The 15,944-nt window shown below is 45.3% G+C and overlaps 2 protein-coding genes and 1 long non-coding RNA gene across 3 annotated transcripts in view; 1 reads left to right on the top strand and 2 right to left on the bottom strand.

The window, feature by feature from the left end:
• Positions 1-2,817, bottom strand: part of TSPAN14 (tetraspanin 14) — a 66,554-nt gene extending 63,737 nt beyond the window's left edge. Inside the window, exon 1 of the mRNA XM_081956004.1 lies at positions 2,604-2,817. The gene's annotated coding sequence lies outside the window, so the exon portion shown is untranslated. The remainder of the gene's footprint in view (positions 1-2,603) is intronic.
• Positions 1,804-13,090, top strand: LOC309393603. The gene is made up of 2 exons (XR_014175617.1): positions 1,804-2,174; positions 12,341-13,090. It is a non-coding gene; the product is annotated as an uncharacterized lncRNA (long non-coding RNA).
• Positions 13,091-15,059: 1,969 nt separating this feature from the next.
• PRXL2A (peroxiredoxin like 2A) overlaps positions 15,060-15,944 on the bottom strand; it is a 36,584-nt gene continuing 35,699 nt past the window's right edge. Inside the window, exon 6 of the mRNA XM_081954112.1 lies at positions 15,060-15,540. Within this exon, the coding sequence (XP_081810238.1) occupies positions 15,361-15,540 (180 nt within the window). The 3' untranslated portion in view covers positions 15,060-15,360. The remainder of the gene's footprint in view (positions 15,541-15,944) is intronic.

The following is a 15,944-nucleotide window of genomic DNA, read 5'->3' as shown; positions in this document are numbered from 1 at the left end:
TTACAAACTCCTGTTTGTGATGATACTCAGAGCTGTGAAAGGCTGTTTCTTCTCCAACAATGCCCACAACAAAGATTATGATTATCTAGAAGCATTATTAGGGCCCTACATCAATATTTGTTTCAAAGTTGGCAAGTTTGAGATGTACAGACTTCAACTCCCGGAATTCCCTAGCCAAATCTGGATGTTGAAGTACACACGTCTCAACGTTGCCACATTTGAAAGAACACTGTGGTACATGAGACCTCTTTGTATCTACAAGGAGACACAAAATCTTGTGGTACTAAGGCTGCATAATCAGTCCCAAACCTCAAGATAAATTCAAGGTGCTTTTAACCCCACTCAAGGGAAGCATTATTCCATATGTTATTTAACAGAGTTGGAAGGGACCTCGTAGATCATCTAGTCCAGCGGTCACCAACTGGTGGTCCATGGACCACCAATGGTCCGCAAGAAAATTCTGGTGGTCCACAAAAAAATTATTTGCATTTTTATATTGCACTAAATACTATTTATCTTTTTAAAAAATCCATATTGGTGGTCTGCTGGGTTTAAAATTATGAATTTAGTAGTCCCTGAGGTCCGAAAGCTGGTGACCCCCTGATCTAGTCCAACCCCCTGCTCAAGCAGGAGCCCTATACCATTTCAGACAAAGTGGCTGTCCACTCTTCTTTTTTTTACAGAACAGAGTTGGAAGGGACATTGTAGCTCATCCAATCCAACCCCACGTCTGCCCAAGCAGGAGATTCTACACCCTTTCTGACAGATGGCAATCAGTCCATTAAACATATGTTCATATGTTTAACATATGTTCACAAAACCCCTTTATCTGGGGAGTGAGGGGGGAAAACCCTCAAGCAGCATCTGCACAATACTTTAGCCCATAGGATCCCATCCAAGCTAATACAGCCACCCAGAGAAGTTGGATTAAGGGATCTCAACCCAGGTGACCTGAAGTTGTAATAATTCTAATTGCACTGATTTCAACAAAAGGCAGCTGAACTTCAAACTGTAGGTCCTTCCATCCTGACCATTGTTAAGTTGAAGTCTCCTTGTATTGCAAAATACAGGGATTCCTCAACTTACAACAGTTCATTTAGTGACCAATGTTACGAAGGCACTAGAAAGAAAGTGACTTATGACCATTTTTCACACTTTTGATAGCTGCAGCAGCCCCACAATCACATCATTAAAATTCAAATGCTCAGCAACTGATTCATATTTATGATGAATCCAGTGTATTTGGGGGGGGGGGGGTTCACGTGATCTCCTCTTGCAACCTTCTGGCAAGCAAAGTCTGTGGGAGAAGCCAGATTCACTTAACAATGGCGTGATTAACTGAACAGTTGCAAAGAGTCACTTAACAACTGAAGCAAGAAAGGCCGTAAGATGAAGGAAAGCTCATTTAACAACTGGGTCGCTTACCAACTGCAGTCGTAAGTCGAGGACTGCCAGCGCAGCCCTTTCCACCACCAGGACCCAATCAAGGTTGTCTACCACTCCGGGGTTTCCCTCCCTGTCAATCAGGTGCAGAACCAAATCAAATTCAGCTTAAATGCAATCATTCGCCCTGCCCACTTCTACAGCGGAGCCATGGTACCCCAAAGTTTTTCACCATTAAGGGGTGCAAGCTGAGAAATCATTCTGTTCCCCCCACTCCTACTAAACTTACTCAGGCGACTGCAATGGAAATATTGAGTGGATTTTTGGAATTAATACGTATAACTGATTGGGACCTGAACAAAAAAGAAATGGCTTTTTGTTTGAGTTATTTACTCCAGTTCCAGAACTCCCTACCAGTGAGGCTCCTGGCTCAGCCCAGCCCAAATCTCAGGATTACTCTTGGGGAGGGGGGGGCTGTTTAAGGGAGCAGAGATCCTCGTGGATTTCAGAGGAAAAGACAGAGGAAGAAGCCAGAAGGCGCCCTTGATCTGATCCCTTCTATCTAGATCTTTGCCAGGACAAGGAGCCCAACTCTTCTCCAAAAATTGCTTGGGAATCCCAACGGGTGACTGAAGAGTCAAGACCGGACAGGTCAAAGTTTCGACGAAACTCAGGAAATGGGAAAACCCTTGAAGGGGGGTGAGGGAAGCAGGATTTTCCCACATTCAACAAAGCGACCAAGAGGTTCAACCAGCAGCATCCAGGAAGAGGAAGTTTCAGGTTTGTTGAAGGTAAAGGAGGGGGGGGGGAGCGGAACGAAGAACGAGAGAAGCCAGAGCCCGCAACCATTCGGACCCGGCCCTCCCAAACCCGAACCGCCGTTCGAAACGAGTCCGAAACGGACCGCGGTTCCCAGGTCCCAAACGGCAGCTTCCAGGTGCCTTCCGAACCGCCGCCCTTCAGAAGAGCGGATCGTTTCCTGCGGGCGACGGGCGGGGCCACCTGGGCCTCGAAGTCACGGCTTGGAAGGGAGGGTGGGGGTGGAGAACAAGGTCAGGGACCCCCCCAGCCCCCCCTCCATCGCGCCATTGGGAAGAACAAAAGAAACCTCTCCTCCCCACCCCCCGAAGAGGCGGGTTCGGCCTTTAAAGCGAAGGGTTTGCAGAGAAAGGAAAGACCACCACCCCATCAGAAAGAAGGCAGAAAGACCCTCGCCTTACCACTGGAGCGGCCTGGGGGGAACTGGGGAACTTTGTGCCAACTTGGCTCGGCTTTTTCAAGCTTGTGGCCGGCGCCAACGGGGTCCCATCGGCTCCTCTTCCTCGCCGGGTCGGGGGGAGAGCACGAAAGCCGCCGGGAAACGGGGGTCCGCCCCTCCGCCTCCGCCCTGCTGGCCGAGCAAACAAGCCTCTCGGGGACCGCTTTGGCCACGCCCGGTGGCCGAGCCGCCTCAGCGCCCGCCCCGCCTGCTTGCCTGCCTGCCTCCTCCCCGGAGGAGCGCTCGCTTCGGAGCTCGCAAATACAAACCCAGGAATCGCTCCGTCCGGAACATCGCGGCTGCCGCATTGGGATTTCCCTTGCCCCCCACACCCAAACCGGGAAGCTTTGTGGGCTGCGGGGAAGCTGGGCCAAGGAGGGCTTGGAGAGGAGGCCATTAGGAAAGGCCAACCTCTTTGCTAGGGCTGGCAAGAAATGGGAAATAAATATTTTTATAATGTTTTTGTTCGAATAGGGTAGGGTGGGGGAAGGAGACAGGAAGGTAAGAGAAAGGGACCTTTGAGGTCTTCTAGTCCAGCCCCCTGCTGGAACATAATACATCTAGTGCTCCTTGTTCAGCTTATTTTCCCTACAACAACCCTGTGAGGTGAGTCGGGTTGAGAGGGAGTGGCTGCCCAGCCAGCTTTCATGTCTAAGGAGAGACTAGAACTCTGCCATCTCCTGGTGATTGGCCTAAAATCACCCAGCTGGCTTCCATGCCTCAGCCACTGGACCAGACTGGTTCTTTCAACTGCAGTTGATGCCATGGGCACAAGATCCCTCCATTTCACAGCCACTGAAAAATCAACATCCAGAAAAGTGGATGTTCCACCTCCATCTCAGCTCTGCCAAGAATCTACTACAAGCAGCCTATGAGCTCCAATAAGGTGGTAGTATTTCCAGGGATATTGTAATAATCCTTCTTCAGCTCTCCATCCTTTTGATGGGTTGGCCTTCCTTTCTTCTGCGTAGCTTTCAAGCCCTAAAACCATATTTTCTCTTTGTAGTCCATTATCCACTTCCCAAAATATGGGAGTTTGGTGGCTGGACATCATCGCAAGGGGTAACCATCCTTATTGGGATCCATCATGGATTGACTAACTCTCATTGTTATTAACTCTTAAGAGCAACCTTCAATCCACCATGTGAAGGCACCTTCTTTTTCTAGCACAGATGATGTTAGTAGGTTGGGTAATGAAATATCTGCAAGAAAATAACCAGAGTATCAAGGCTCTCCTCCCTCCTCCTCCTCCACAAACCCTTCTCTCTTCTAGCACTGATGATGTTACCTGGTTGGTCACAAAACATCTGCAAGAAAACAACACCAGGGACCCTTGAGTTACAAATAATCTTCTTTATTGGCTCCTCCTTCCTTTTGCTTTTTCTTGATTCCAAGCTCGTGGACCAAAACAACATTACTCCTAGAAAATTAATTGCTTTAACTATTCTGACCTTGCCTGTCCATCTTTGGCTGTTCTTCAGCCCAGAGGAACCAAGCCAAGTGTCTCATTATCATCTTTTCCATCCGCAATTCATGATTTCAGTGTATTAGTGGAAGTTAGCTGTGCAATTAAAAAGCAGTTTGGGGGGGGGGAGACTTCCTTCACCCTGTGTCCATCTGTCATTTCTTCACCGCATCTTGAGAATCTTCCAGCTGTAAGCTGTGCAGTGGTGGAAAGTTAACATCTGGAAGGCAATGAATGAAAAGTAAAGTGGATTGAAAATAAAAAGCAGAGCAATTTTTAATTCTCTGCACCCACACTGCTTGTTTGCTGATTGTTCTGCTGAACATGCTCTATTCTAATAGGTATTATTAAGTATATACACACTTACACACTTACATACTGTATTACTACTTTTAACTAAGCTAGAACAGGATAGAAAAATAAAGTTGAACATTCTTTTGGTGGACCAGCAGAGGGCAATATTGTAATAAAACTATCAACAACTTTTGTAAGTAGGATAAATAAGTTTTTCTAAATACTGCTAAGGATATCCATATTTTAATCCATCAATTGGTGGAATAGATTTAAGTTCCTAAATTGAGTCTTCATTCATACTTGCTAAAAGGAAAGAGAATTCAAAAAGGCACCAATGACCAATGTTCCCTCTAATTTTTTTTCAGTGTGAGCAGAAAAGTATAGTGTTTGAGCGGCACATTTTTATGCCTGAGCACCTGAATTTTTTTCACAAATGTCACCTAAGACAACAACGAAATCAGTATTATTTGAAACTCAAAGTTATGTTTCTTCAAGGTACTCGCTTAATTAAAAGTGTTATATAATGTCAGTATCACTTAACAATGCTCCTACTTAGCAACCAAAATTTTTGCTCAGGAACTCTGGCATTTGAAGCACGCAAGTCTTAAAGCTGTCAAGTTACAAGACCCTTGCACCCCTAACCCTTTAGGGGAAAAAAAACCCAGAGGTCTTCAAACTTGACAGCTTGAAGACTTATGGACTTCAACTCCCAGAATTCCTCCTCCAGTCATGTTGGCTCAGGAACTCTGGCATTGAAGCACGCAGGTCTTAAAGCTGTCAAGTTGCAAGATCCTGGCACCACTAACCCTTTAGGGAAAAAAAACCCAGGGTCTTCAAACCTGACAGCTTGAAGACTTGTGGACTTCAACTCCCAGAATTCCTCCTCCAGTCATGTTGCGGCGACGTCATCTGCGTGGATCCATCTTCGGCTTTTTTCACAGGGGGCAGGGCTGCTGCTGAAGATGCCGACGACGAGCCCCTGCCGCCACCAGAATAACAGCTGCCTCCTCCTCCTCCTCCAACAGCACCACTACATTTGGAGTGAAACCGCCAAAGCTCCCGCTGGCGCCCCCCTCCACTCGGAGCACCGCGTTACCCCTGCTGCCTTCTCCACCGCCGCCATGCTTTTGAGAAGCCATGAGGCCTTTTTCCCCTGCTCCTGCCCCCCCCGGCCGCCTTCCTACTGGCTCCCGCGGCCTCATGGCTCCTCAAAAGCACAGCAGAGGAGGAGGGGGCAGGGTAACGCAGGGCCCAGCTCAGGTGCTCCGAACGGAGGGGGAGGCGCCGCTGCCATGGGCGGGTGCGCCGGCGGGAGCTTTGGCAGCTTCACCTCTGCCGCAGTGTCGGGTGCTGTTAGGGGAGGAGGAGGCGGCAGCAGATATTCCGGTAGCAGCAGGGGCTTTACTTTAGCTGCAGCGCCGGGCGCAAGCAGTTAGGATTGGCCACCCACAAGGACCTCCTCCCCGGGCTTGCTTTCCTGGCGTCAGTCGCCCCGCGCTCACCAAAACAAGTCCAGGGAGGTCCTTTGCGGGTGGCCAGTTCTAGCCGTCTGCAAAGGACCTCCCCAGCCTCCGGCGCCTGTGACAGCAGAAAGCACTGCGCGGCAGTTGGAAACTGCTGTGCGGTGTTTTCTTGCCACCTGGAGGGAACAGTGCCAATGACACTACCTATTGTTACTTATTTATTTGTTATTATTTAAGTTATTGCTAACTTAAAAGACAGATATTAAGGTGGAAATTCCATGTATTCTGAAATAATCTAACTGGCCTGTAACAAAGAGGCATGCCAGCAAACTGATTCATTTCACAGGATATAGAATAGGGTTGGAGGTCTTCTAATCCAACCCTCCTACCTGTGATAGATCCTACACCCATGTTGGCGAACCTGTGGCACGCAGAACCCTCACTGCAAGCATGCGAGCTGTTGCCTCAGATCAGCTCCACTGCGCATGAGCCTCCCACCAGCCATCTGATTTTTGGGTCTCTGCTATGCGTGCGCTGGGGTGGGGGGGTTGCAAGGTGTGTGTGGTGCACACACAGGCAGCCCATTTTTGGTCCCAGGAAGCTGCAGAGAAGCCTACTAGGCCCAAAATAGGGTGCTGGCAGGGGTGTCATGGGGCATCCATGGGGGGGGGGACACGGAGGGGTCATGCATGCACGTTCAGGAGGTGGGATGTGTGTTGCATTATTGGTGAGGGCGTGCACGTGGGAGCTGTCGCGTGTGCGCACGTTTTTGGCATGTGACAACAAAAGGGTTAGCCATCTCTGTCCTACACCATTCCTGACTTTCTTTGAGCTTGATGAGATGGATGCACATGATCATAGAAAGAATAATAGAACAGAATAACTGTTAGATTTGTGGTTGAATGAAACCACACTGAATGTTCTTCAAGTAAAGCTCTTTATTATAAGTCAAAAGTAACATCAGCAAAACAGTCTGTCTGACAGCTCTCCTTTTATAGGCAATCATTTTAAACCAATTTTCCCACGTAAACAGCGGACCTGACTGAAGACTTCAGCTCTTGGCTTCAGGAAACTAATTACAATTTCTAACAATAATAGAGTTGGAAGGGACATTGTCCAACCTTCTACCCAAGGAGGAGATCCTATTCCACTCTGTCCAATCTCTTCTTGAAAACCTGCAGGGATGGAGCAACCCACAACTTCAGGAGGCAAGTTGTTCCACTGATTGATTGTTCCCACAGTCAGAAATTTCTCCTTAATTCTAGGTTGGATCTCTCTTTAATGAGCTTCCACCTTCCTCCTGCCTTCTGGTGTTTTGAAGAATAGGTTTACTCCCTCATCTCAACTAGACATACCTAGTTCCCTGAATCATTGAGGGGAAAAAAATTATTGGTTTTTAAAAAATCATACGGTTTAGCCTCCAGACCCCTGACCATCTTAGTTGCTCTTCCCTGTGCTCTTTCTAAGACTTCCTGCAGTCGCTAAGCCATTAGTCATGAGTCAAGGACTACCTGCATCACACTTAATGCCATTCCATAGCTCCTCACAGAAGTCTGCCTGAAATCCATCAAAGTGCTAGAAATAGCACCTAAATAAGAAGTATCTCACTAGACAGTAATAATAATTTAAACGCCTCTGTTTTGCTTATTTGAAACAAACTGAGCATAAAAGATCTGGCTAATACTTAGACCCATTAAATGACAGAAATGGCCACCAGGACAGAAAGTTTAAAAAAAGAGGGGAAAAGTACATGGATGTAATCCTGAAACTAGATTGCAGCTTTAGGGAGTATTTAATTGTTACATCTTTTCATTCAAGACAGAACATGATGTTGAGACATCCACCCACAAAAGAAAGACCTCCAACACCTTATCCTCTTTCAAATGCATACCTTGTCATTTTTAATCTTGATCTGATATAATTAATATTTTCAGAAATAGATATTAAATATTCTTAGCTGCCTCAGGTGAGACGGTTCACACAATACTTGTGTATTGGCTAAAATTTGCATTCTGATTAATGGGAGGGGTCTCTACTGCTTTAATTCTACTTGCCTTGCCTAAGGGGATTCAGATGTTGCTTTGAACTTAATGGTTTCACTTCTGCTTAATAAAAGCTTCCTTTTGAAATACTTTGTTTCAAGGGTTTTCACTTTCTTAAGTTAGAAGGAGAGCAATCCTTACAGAAAGCAAAGTCTGCAAAACGGTCAACCCAGAGAAGCAATCTTCTCTCTACCAAGGAGACCCTGCAAACCATGTCAGAGCAAAGCAGTGAGCAGGGGGAAGCTGAATGCTGGAGGGAGACATCAACCCACCCCCCTAACCAGAGGCCTGTACCCTGTTGGAGAGGATGAGGTGACTCTGAAGGACTCCCAAAAAACCTGCTGTTTGATTGGCATTGGGAAGAAAGACAGCTGGGACAGGAGAACAAAGGAATCACCCTCACCCACGGTAACCAAAAACTGGGGTAGAAATTGGAGCTAGAAGCCCCCTCTGACCAGGAGGAACTAAACAAAGTATTGCTGAGAGAGGATCGTCTGAAGAAACCTATAACACAGTTGGTGGTGGAGATTCTGGAAAATCTCAACATCTGAGGGGAACCAGAATGGCAGCAGAGAAGCTGCCATTCTGGCAGCAGCTGCAGATAAAGCCAGGGGCCACAACCCTTCTAGCCTCACTGATCAAGCGGATGGCACAGCAGCAGCAGCAGGGGACAGAGCAAACCCTTCCCTGGGCAGCACGCACACTAGGACCCATTCCCAATCAACCCCAAGCCCCACAACTGAAAAGAAAAAGTCCTTGGGGTGAAGTTTGATGGGGGTCCGCAACAATTGGGATTCTTTGTGGCATGTGTGCTCATCTACATGCAAGAGTATGGGCGTGATTTTCAAACCCAAGGATCTCAAGTGTGAGTTGTTACCCTAGCCCTGGAAGGAGCCACTGCCAGATAGATGGTGACCTTATATAATGCTGATGCGCCAAAACTGCGGGACTTCAACCGTTTCATGATGACCCTGCAATGACATTTTAAGAACCCCTTCACAGATTGCAAAGCACATGACCACATTAAGATTGTGAAGCAGGGATGGCAGCCAGTGGCAGAGTATACTGAAGAATTCTGAGACCTGGCATGTCATGTGAACTGGCCAGAGGATATCCTGGTAAGCTGTTTCAAGGATGGACTGAGGGATAACATCTACAATGCCTACGTTGCCTGAGTTGCACCGAACCACCTACATGAGTGGTAACTTTCCATTGAACAGACTGAGATCAATATGGCCAGAAACCAGTACTGAGCGGAATGAGCATGGAAGAAATCCACTCTTCAATGGAAGCAAGAGCCTTTCAATCCACAAACGGCATCTTCTCCAAAACCCTCAGCCTGTTTCAAGTGTGGAAAGGAGGGGCATCGAGCTGCAGAATGCCGTTCTCAAGCATCGGCTAGGAAACCAGAGCACCCATTGGGGGGGAAACCTATGAAACCTGGCCAGTGTGGGAAGGAGATGGCCCTGAGGAGCAGGGAAATCATAGAGTTTCCACCCCCTCCCCTCTTTGAGGAGGAATCTCTGGCTTCTCAGCAGGAGGAACCAAATTCAGGATGCACCCGCTGTTTGATCAGCCCAATTCCTGGTAGGAAAGTTGAGGATTAATGTAGGAAAACTGAAAAGCCCATTGCTTTTTGCCAACTAGATAGGTCAATAGCAGAGGGGAGCCAGCTTCTTTTGCCACTGAGATAGGCATCAGGAGCCATGGGTAAATACTTACATTTATAGTGGCATCTGGCAAGGAATGGCTGCAAGTCTTGGACCTTGCATGTCTGAAAAAATGGAACCCCTATATTAATTGGAAGCAAGGCACCATAAAAGTTCAGATGCACGTGACTTTTGCTGAGAAGCCACATAAAGAAACTGAGGGGGCAGAGCACTGAGAAACAGCAATGGCTGCTTACGCCATGCCAACCCATGACTCAAAACATCTCTGTGTGGATTTTAGAAATTTAAAAACAATCAGTGTGGAGAACACATACCCTCTCCCCCTTATGAAAGACATGCTAGCACACCTCACTAAAAGGAAAGAAAATTCAAAGCTGGACTTAATTGAGGCTTACTACCACATCAGAATTAAGGAGGGGGGTGAGTGGGAAACGGCGTTTAACACTCCCCCTTGGGTGTTACCAATTCAAAGTGCTCCCATTTGGGCTACAGGGGCCCCAGCACTGTTTATGCAATTAATAAATGAAGTGCTACATGAACATTTGTATAAGGGGATCTTGGTTTATTTAGATGACATTTTGGTATATACCAAGACCAGAGCAGAACATGTAAAACTGGCCCGGGCTGTTCTAAACAAAGTCCACTCCGTCAAACTTTATGCTAAACTCTCTAAATGTGAATTCCATCAAAAAAATTAGTTAGGGTACTGCATTTCATATCAAGGCATAGAAATGGACCCTCTAAAAGTGCAGGCACAACTGGTTGGGAACCACCACACACACATAAACAGTTACAAAGTGTTACTTCATAAAGCATTTCCATGTCTGTTATCGAGTTGCTATGGTAAGGAAAGGGGGGGAGCACATTCCACGCATACCTTCGGCTAGAGTTGGATCTCAAATTACTATAGCAGGCTTGTGAGGTGTGAAATTTTACAACCTGCTGCTGCACCTTGTTGGAGAATGTAATTTATGACACAGACTGAGGGGAGGAGAGAAACAGGGGCGAAGTTCAGCCATAACTTAAGTGAGGTCAGATCTGACTGCATTGGGGCATTGCCGAAATGGTGTGCATAATAAATGACTGGATTTCTTTTGAAACTTGGCTCAAGGCTCATGAATTAATTAGGGCATTTTTCAGAAACCTGACACAAAGCTTCCTGGGATTTGCCAACTTTTACCACCAGTTTATTCCCACTTTTGCTCAGATTGCCCTCCCCATCCCAAGTTTTTAAAAATGAAGGGGGGAGGGTAACCCAAAATTGAAGTAGCCTTTGAACTGGACAATGGAATGCCAAGTTGCATTTGAAAAACTTAAATGGCTGTTTTCAGCAGAGCCAATTCTAAAGCACCCGGACACAGAGAAACCATTCATCATACAAGTTTCTATCTTTTCACAGGTGGATCTCTCCTTTTTCTAAGAAAGGCAGATCCCTAAAAGTGATATTGCCATTCATTTAGGAGAAGGGGGCCTTGGAGTCAATTTATTAGCGGTGCCTATGACAACTCATATTTTACAACTGGCTTCCTGGCATCAAATCGCCCTGAGATCTCCTCACCTTTGGGGGAATGTTTATGATGGCCATGTGAGACGGTTCACTTTAATGTCGAATGGAAGATAGCCATGGGACTGTATGCTTATCCGGTTTTCAGGGCAGCTTGTAAAGGAACTACCTTCACACTTGTGTATTGGTTAAAATCTGCATTCTGATTAATGGAAGGGGTCTCTACTGCTTTAATTCTACTTGCTTTGCCTAAGGGGATTCAGACATTGCTTTGAACTTATTGTTTTCATTTCTGCTTAATAAAAGCTTCCTTTTGAAATACTTCGTTTCAAGAGTCTTCACTTTCTTAAGTTAGAAGGAGAGGCAATGCTTACAGAGGCAAAGGTTGAGCAGAGAATGGAGGCATGGAAGTTGGAAAGGAATGTGGGGGGGAGCGTCAGCAAATAACAGGGCTGGTTCAACTAGATCATGATGTAACTGTAGGACATTTTCTCCCAGAAATGGATCCAACTCCCATATATGTAATGGATTTAGTACTAGCTAGCACAGATAGGGGGCAGCACTTAGCTTATCTTGGCAAGCTGAGATGTTATGTCATATACCCTACCAGATAAACCAGCCTTACAATTATGTAGAATTAGCCAGAATCCAGACAGGACGCAAGACTGGGTGAGCTTACAATTAATTGTAAGGCAAAATTCATAGAAACTGAAAGTACAAATCTCTCATCATCTCTTTTTATACCCTGATCCACCAGAGCAGGTTCTTCCTAAGTTCTTCTTTCTGTCTGTTAAGCCATTAGGGAATCCTGTCTCCCTTCTCTGATCTTTCCTTAGGCAGCATCTCCTTCCCTTGACTCTCAAGTTCATTCCCACATACTGTAGTTACTGTTAAAGATGGTTGAACCCCATCAGTCTTTGGGACCTAAGAACACTGAGTCACCTGCACTGTAGCCACGTGTCCATGGGGTTAGATTAGAAGACCTCACAGGTCCCTTCCAACTCATTATTGTGGTGGCTAGAGGCCAAACTCACAGCAGGCAACAGCACCTGGGCTCATCTCAAACACCTAAGCAGAGTTTACCCTGGTGGCTCTTTGGCTGGAAGAAAATGAAAAAAATACCACTGCCCTGTGGGCCAGGTATCTATCATGAAAAATAGACCATGAGTAATTATTTTGTATAATTGGCTTGAAAACATAACTAGGGGCATAAGTAAGTCTGGAAATTGAGCTGACTCAAAGGAGATTTTATGTTCTCTAGATCAGCGTAGATACTACGGTATTTACTATCCAAGTCATCCAGTTCACCACCTGCAGATTACTCACTAATACAGTGGGAAGAGAGACCTGCCTGAAGAAAAGGATTTAACCAGATTTCCTAACTTATATTTATATCAAGTGCTACAAGCCTGGATTCTGTATCAGCTCTGGAGATCAGTTCTTTTCTTTGCTCCAAGTAGTAGACCCAATTTAATAGCAGTAATGCCTACAGTAACAAATATCTCAGTCTGGAATCGACCATCTTCTGAACCACACATCACACAGCCAACATTTTCATGTTGTTTTTTCTCCCATCGTTGACGAAAACTTTGGAGAATTTGGAACTCCACCTTATGTTGGTCCTAATGAATCTCCTTAACCATCATGCAGACAAGAGTCCATAACAACCAAAACAATGAACAAACCCCAATGGAAGGATTGGAAAAATAGAAGCAGTGGTATTGCAGAACTATGCTTGAGTGGTGTTTTCTAATAATTCATTGATTCCTTGGGGTTTTTGTGACTTCTTCCGACAGACTGAAAGTAACATACTTTCATTTAACCGTTTGTTTGTGTACATGATGCACCTTGGTTACTTAAAACAATGTTTTAACAAAGTTTGTAAATAAATTGGTTGAACTTGTGGAAATGCAGCCTTGAGAGAACCTTAATAAATGCATGTTGTTAAATAGGGTGGCTTACAACTTACTCTTACTACTTACTGTTACCGTAAATAAAGGCTTACAATGCTGTCCAGGGTTATGCCTTTTTTGTTTTAATGTTGAAGATAATTTGTTTAAACCAGGCGTACTGAAATGTAAAAGAATATGTCCCTTTCCCACTGTACCAAATATGCTCTTGGTGCCAATAGACCAGGGGTGGCGAACAAGTTCGACAAAAAGAGCCAAAATTTTAAACCGTGAGAATCAGAGAGCCACACCACGCGCTCCCTTTCAGCGCTAAACCCGGAAGTACGGTCTTGCCCCGCCCCTGGCGACGCGACGACGCTTGCCTGCGCTCCACCAGCTCGGCTGGGAACGGAGACGTTTCCTCAGCAGAGCGGAGCGCCTGAAAGGGACGCAGGCTCACCCTGCCAGGCTGCCACCACTCCACTGAAGACATCGCTGAGCAGAGAAACGTCTCCGTTCCCAGCCGAGCTGGTGGAGCGCAGGCAAGCGTCGTCGCGTCGCCAGGGGCGGGGCAAGACCGTACTTCCGGGTTTAGCGCCAAAAGGGAGCGCGCGATCCGGGTTTAGCGCCGAAAGGGACAAAATCCAAACTTGGCAAAGAGCCACAGTATACAAAATAATGATAAGAGGCAAAGAGCCGCATTCATTTTGGCCGGGAGCCGCATGCGGCTCGAGAGCCGCGTGTTCGCCACCCCTGCAATAGACTGTGCATGAGTGGGTGTAAAAATATGCATTTACTAATGGCTTCAGGAGGAAAGAAAATTTAAGCTTTTCTCCCATTCTGAACTGGCGTCTCCCAGTTCAGAATGGACACTCCTTTATTAAAATGCTTTCCAAAAATTGTTTTTCCATAAAGGCAGAATGCAGAATCACTGTCAAATGTGCCTCCTTCAAAATTCAAGAAATGAAACCCCCAACTCCATTATTTTAGAGAAAAGGTACTTTTACTGAATATGAAGTGAAAGCATCGAAAGTAAAGCAAGATCTGAGGCTAAAGGCACGAAATTGTACATATCAAAAGTTTACCCAAATCCCTCCCCCCAACTGAATGGCAGCCCCCAAGGGTGTCATGTGGGGTGCACTTCAGGTGGCTTAATCCAACTGATATGCAGACACGGTTGACCTTGACCAGGCCTAAACAAGACCATTTAGCATGCACAGAAGATGGTGAGAACAAAACTCCCTCATCACTCTGAGATATCTCCTCCAGCATGCTTCCCCTCCCAAATACCGGATACCCCCCCCCCCATTACTATGGCAGCCAGTAGCAAGAAAATAATAGAGGCTGACAATCACAAATCCAGAAGCAAAGCAGATCTATTTTTTTTCTTTCTTTCCTTCCTTCCTCCCAATCTTTTCTTTCTTCCTTCCTTCCTTCTTTGGCTTTCCTTTCTTCCTATTTTTCATCTTTCTTCCATCTTTCCTTCTTCCTTCCTCCCAATTTTTTCTTTCCTTCCTTCCTTCCTTCCTTTTCTTCTTTCCATCGTATCTCCCTACTTCTTTTTCCTTCCTTCCTTCCTACCTTCCTTTCTTCGTCTTTTCGCCCTTTTGGTGAATAAGAGCTTTGGGAATGATTTCGATTGAAGAAAATAGTGTTGTTTGAAATATTTTCTAATTTTGCTCGTTGGATTGATTTAGCTCTATAGATGATACAGAACTTTCCGTTCCACCTTCCTCATGATCACAATAAGAACCATGGGATTTAGGTTGTGAGCTGGAAGTAACTGGCCCAAAGTCACCTTTCCACTGCTGAAGGTAGACTATCCAGTCACCATTCAACACCTTAATTGTTACATCTTATAAACTTTTGTTCTGCTGAGTCCAAGTGCTGCTCCAAGAAGATGTGTCCATATGTTGTTATTATCAAAAATGATAATATTCTGAAAAGGTCTCCAAGGTGATGACTACTTACCATTTTTAAGATGTTTAGTTTGACTTTCAGGACTGAAATTATCCAGCCAAACTAGACGCCATTCAAGACATGGAAAGTTTGCACACTGGGTTTTCAAAAATCATGACCAGAACTACGTCATTTAAACTTCCAAACAATGTTTATTAAGCTTTCCATCATCCCCGATACCCTGATGTACCTGAATGTTTTGTTCCAACTGGAAAGGATCTAGGTCAGATCTTAAAATTTCAGATCTGGCCTTTCATTGACCCAGTAGAACAAAGACAGAAGGAATCAGTGGTGTCTGAAGAGCAGACGGAAAGGTCTACTAGGAGCTGGACTTTATGATGAGGGTATTTGGGAGAAATTGACAACCTGGAAGAGATATGGCCCACATTTGTGTGTCAATATTAACATTTGCAACAAAAAAAGGAAGGGTGATTTATTCTCCATGGTCTGAAGGTTGCACTTTGATCTTCTTAACAGCATCAAGGACAGCATCAAGGCTGACTTTGTCTCCAAATTCTTTCTCACGGTGTTCCAAGAGAACCCCCTGAAAAAAGACACAGAGCTCAGGAACAGGTTTCCCCCAAAAAACTACAATCTGAAAACTTTTTAACATCTCCACAATTCATTTAGTTATCCCCTTCTGGGCTTAGGAAGAATTTTATATTGAGATTTTCAAATTTAAAATCATCGATATTGTCAACTTCCCATTATTCATGTTAAATTTTATAAAATTAAATAGAAATCTAGTTTCCACACACGAGACAAGATTTATATCACCAAAATAACAATTAAAATAAATGGAAACATGTGGAGAAAGAGAAAAATAGACAGAGAAGGACAGAGAAGGAGAGAGGGGAAAAAGAGAGAGAGAGAGAGAGAAGGAGAAAAAGAGAAAGAGAGATAGAAAGGAGACAGCAAGAGGAAGAGAAGAGAAAGAGAAAGGAGAGAGAGACAGAAGGAGAAAAAGAAAGCAAGAGAGGCAAAAGGAGAGGGAAAAGAGAAGAAGAAAAAGAAAGG

The sequence above is a fragment of the Natrix helvetica genome (genome assembly GCF_964273705.1).
Source record: "Natrix helvetica genome assembly, chromosome: 5".
NCBI classification, from domain to species: domain Eukaryota; kingdom Metazoa; phylum Chordata; class Lepidosauria; order Squamata; family Natricidae; genus Natrix; species Natrix helvetica.
Note: the sequence above shows the minus strand (reverse complement) of the source record. Positions and strands in the feature narration are given on the sequence as shown.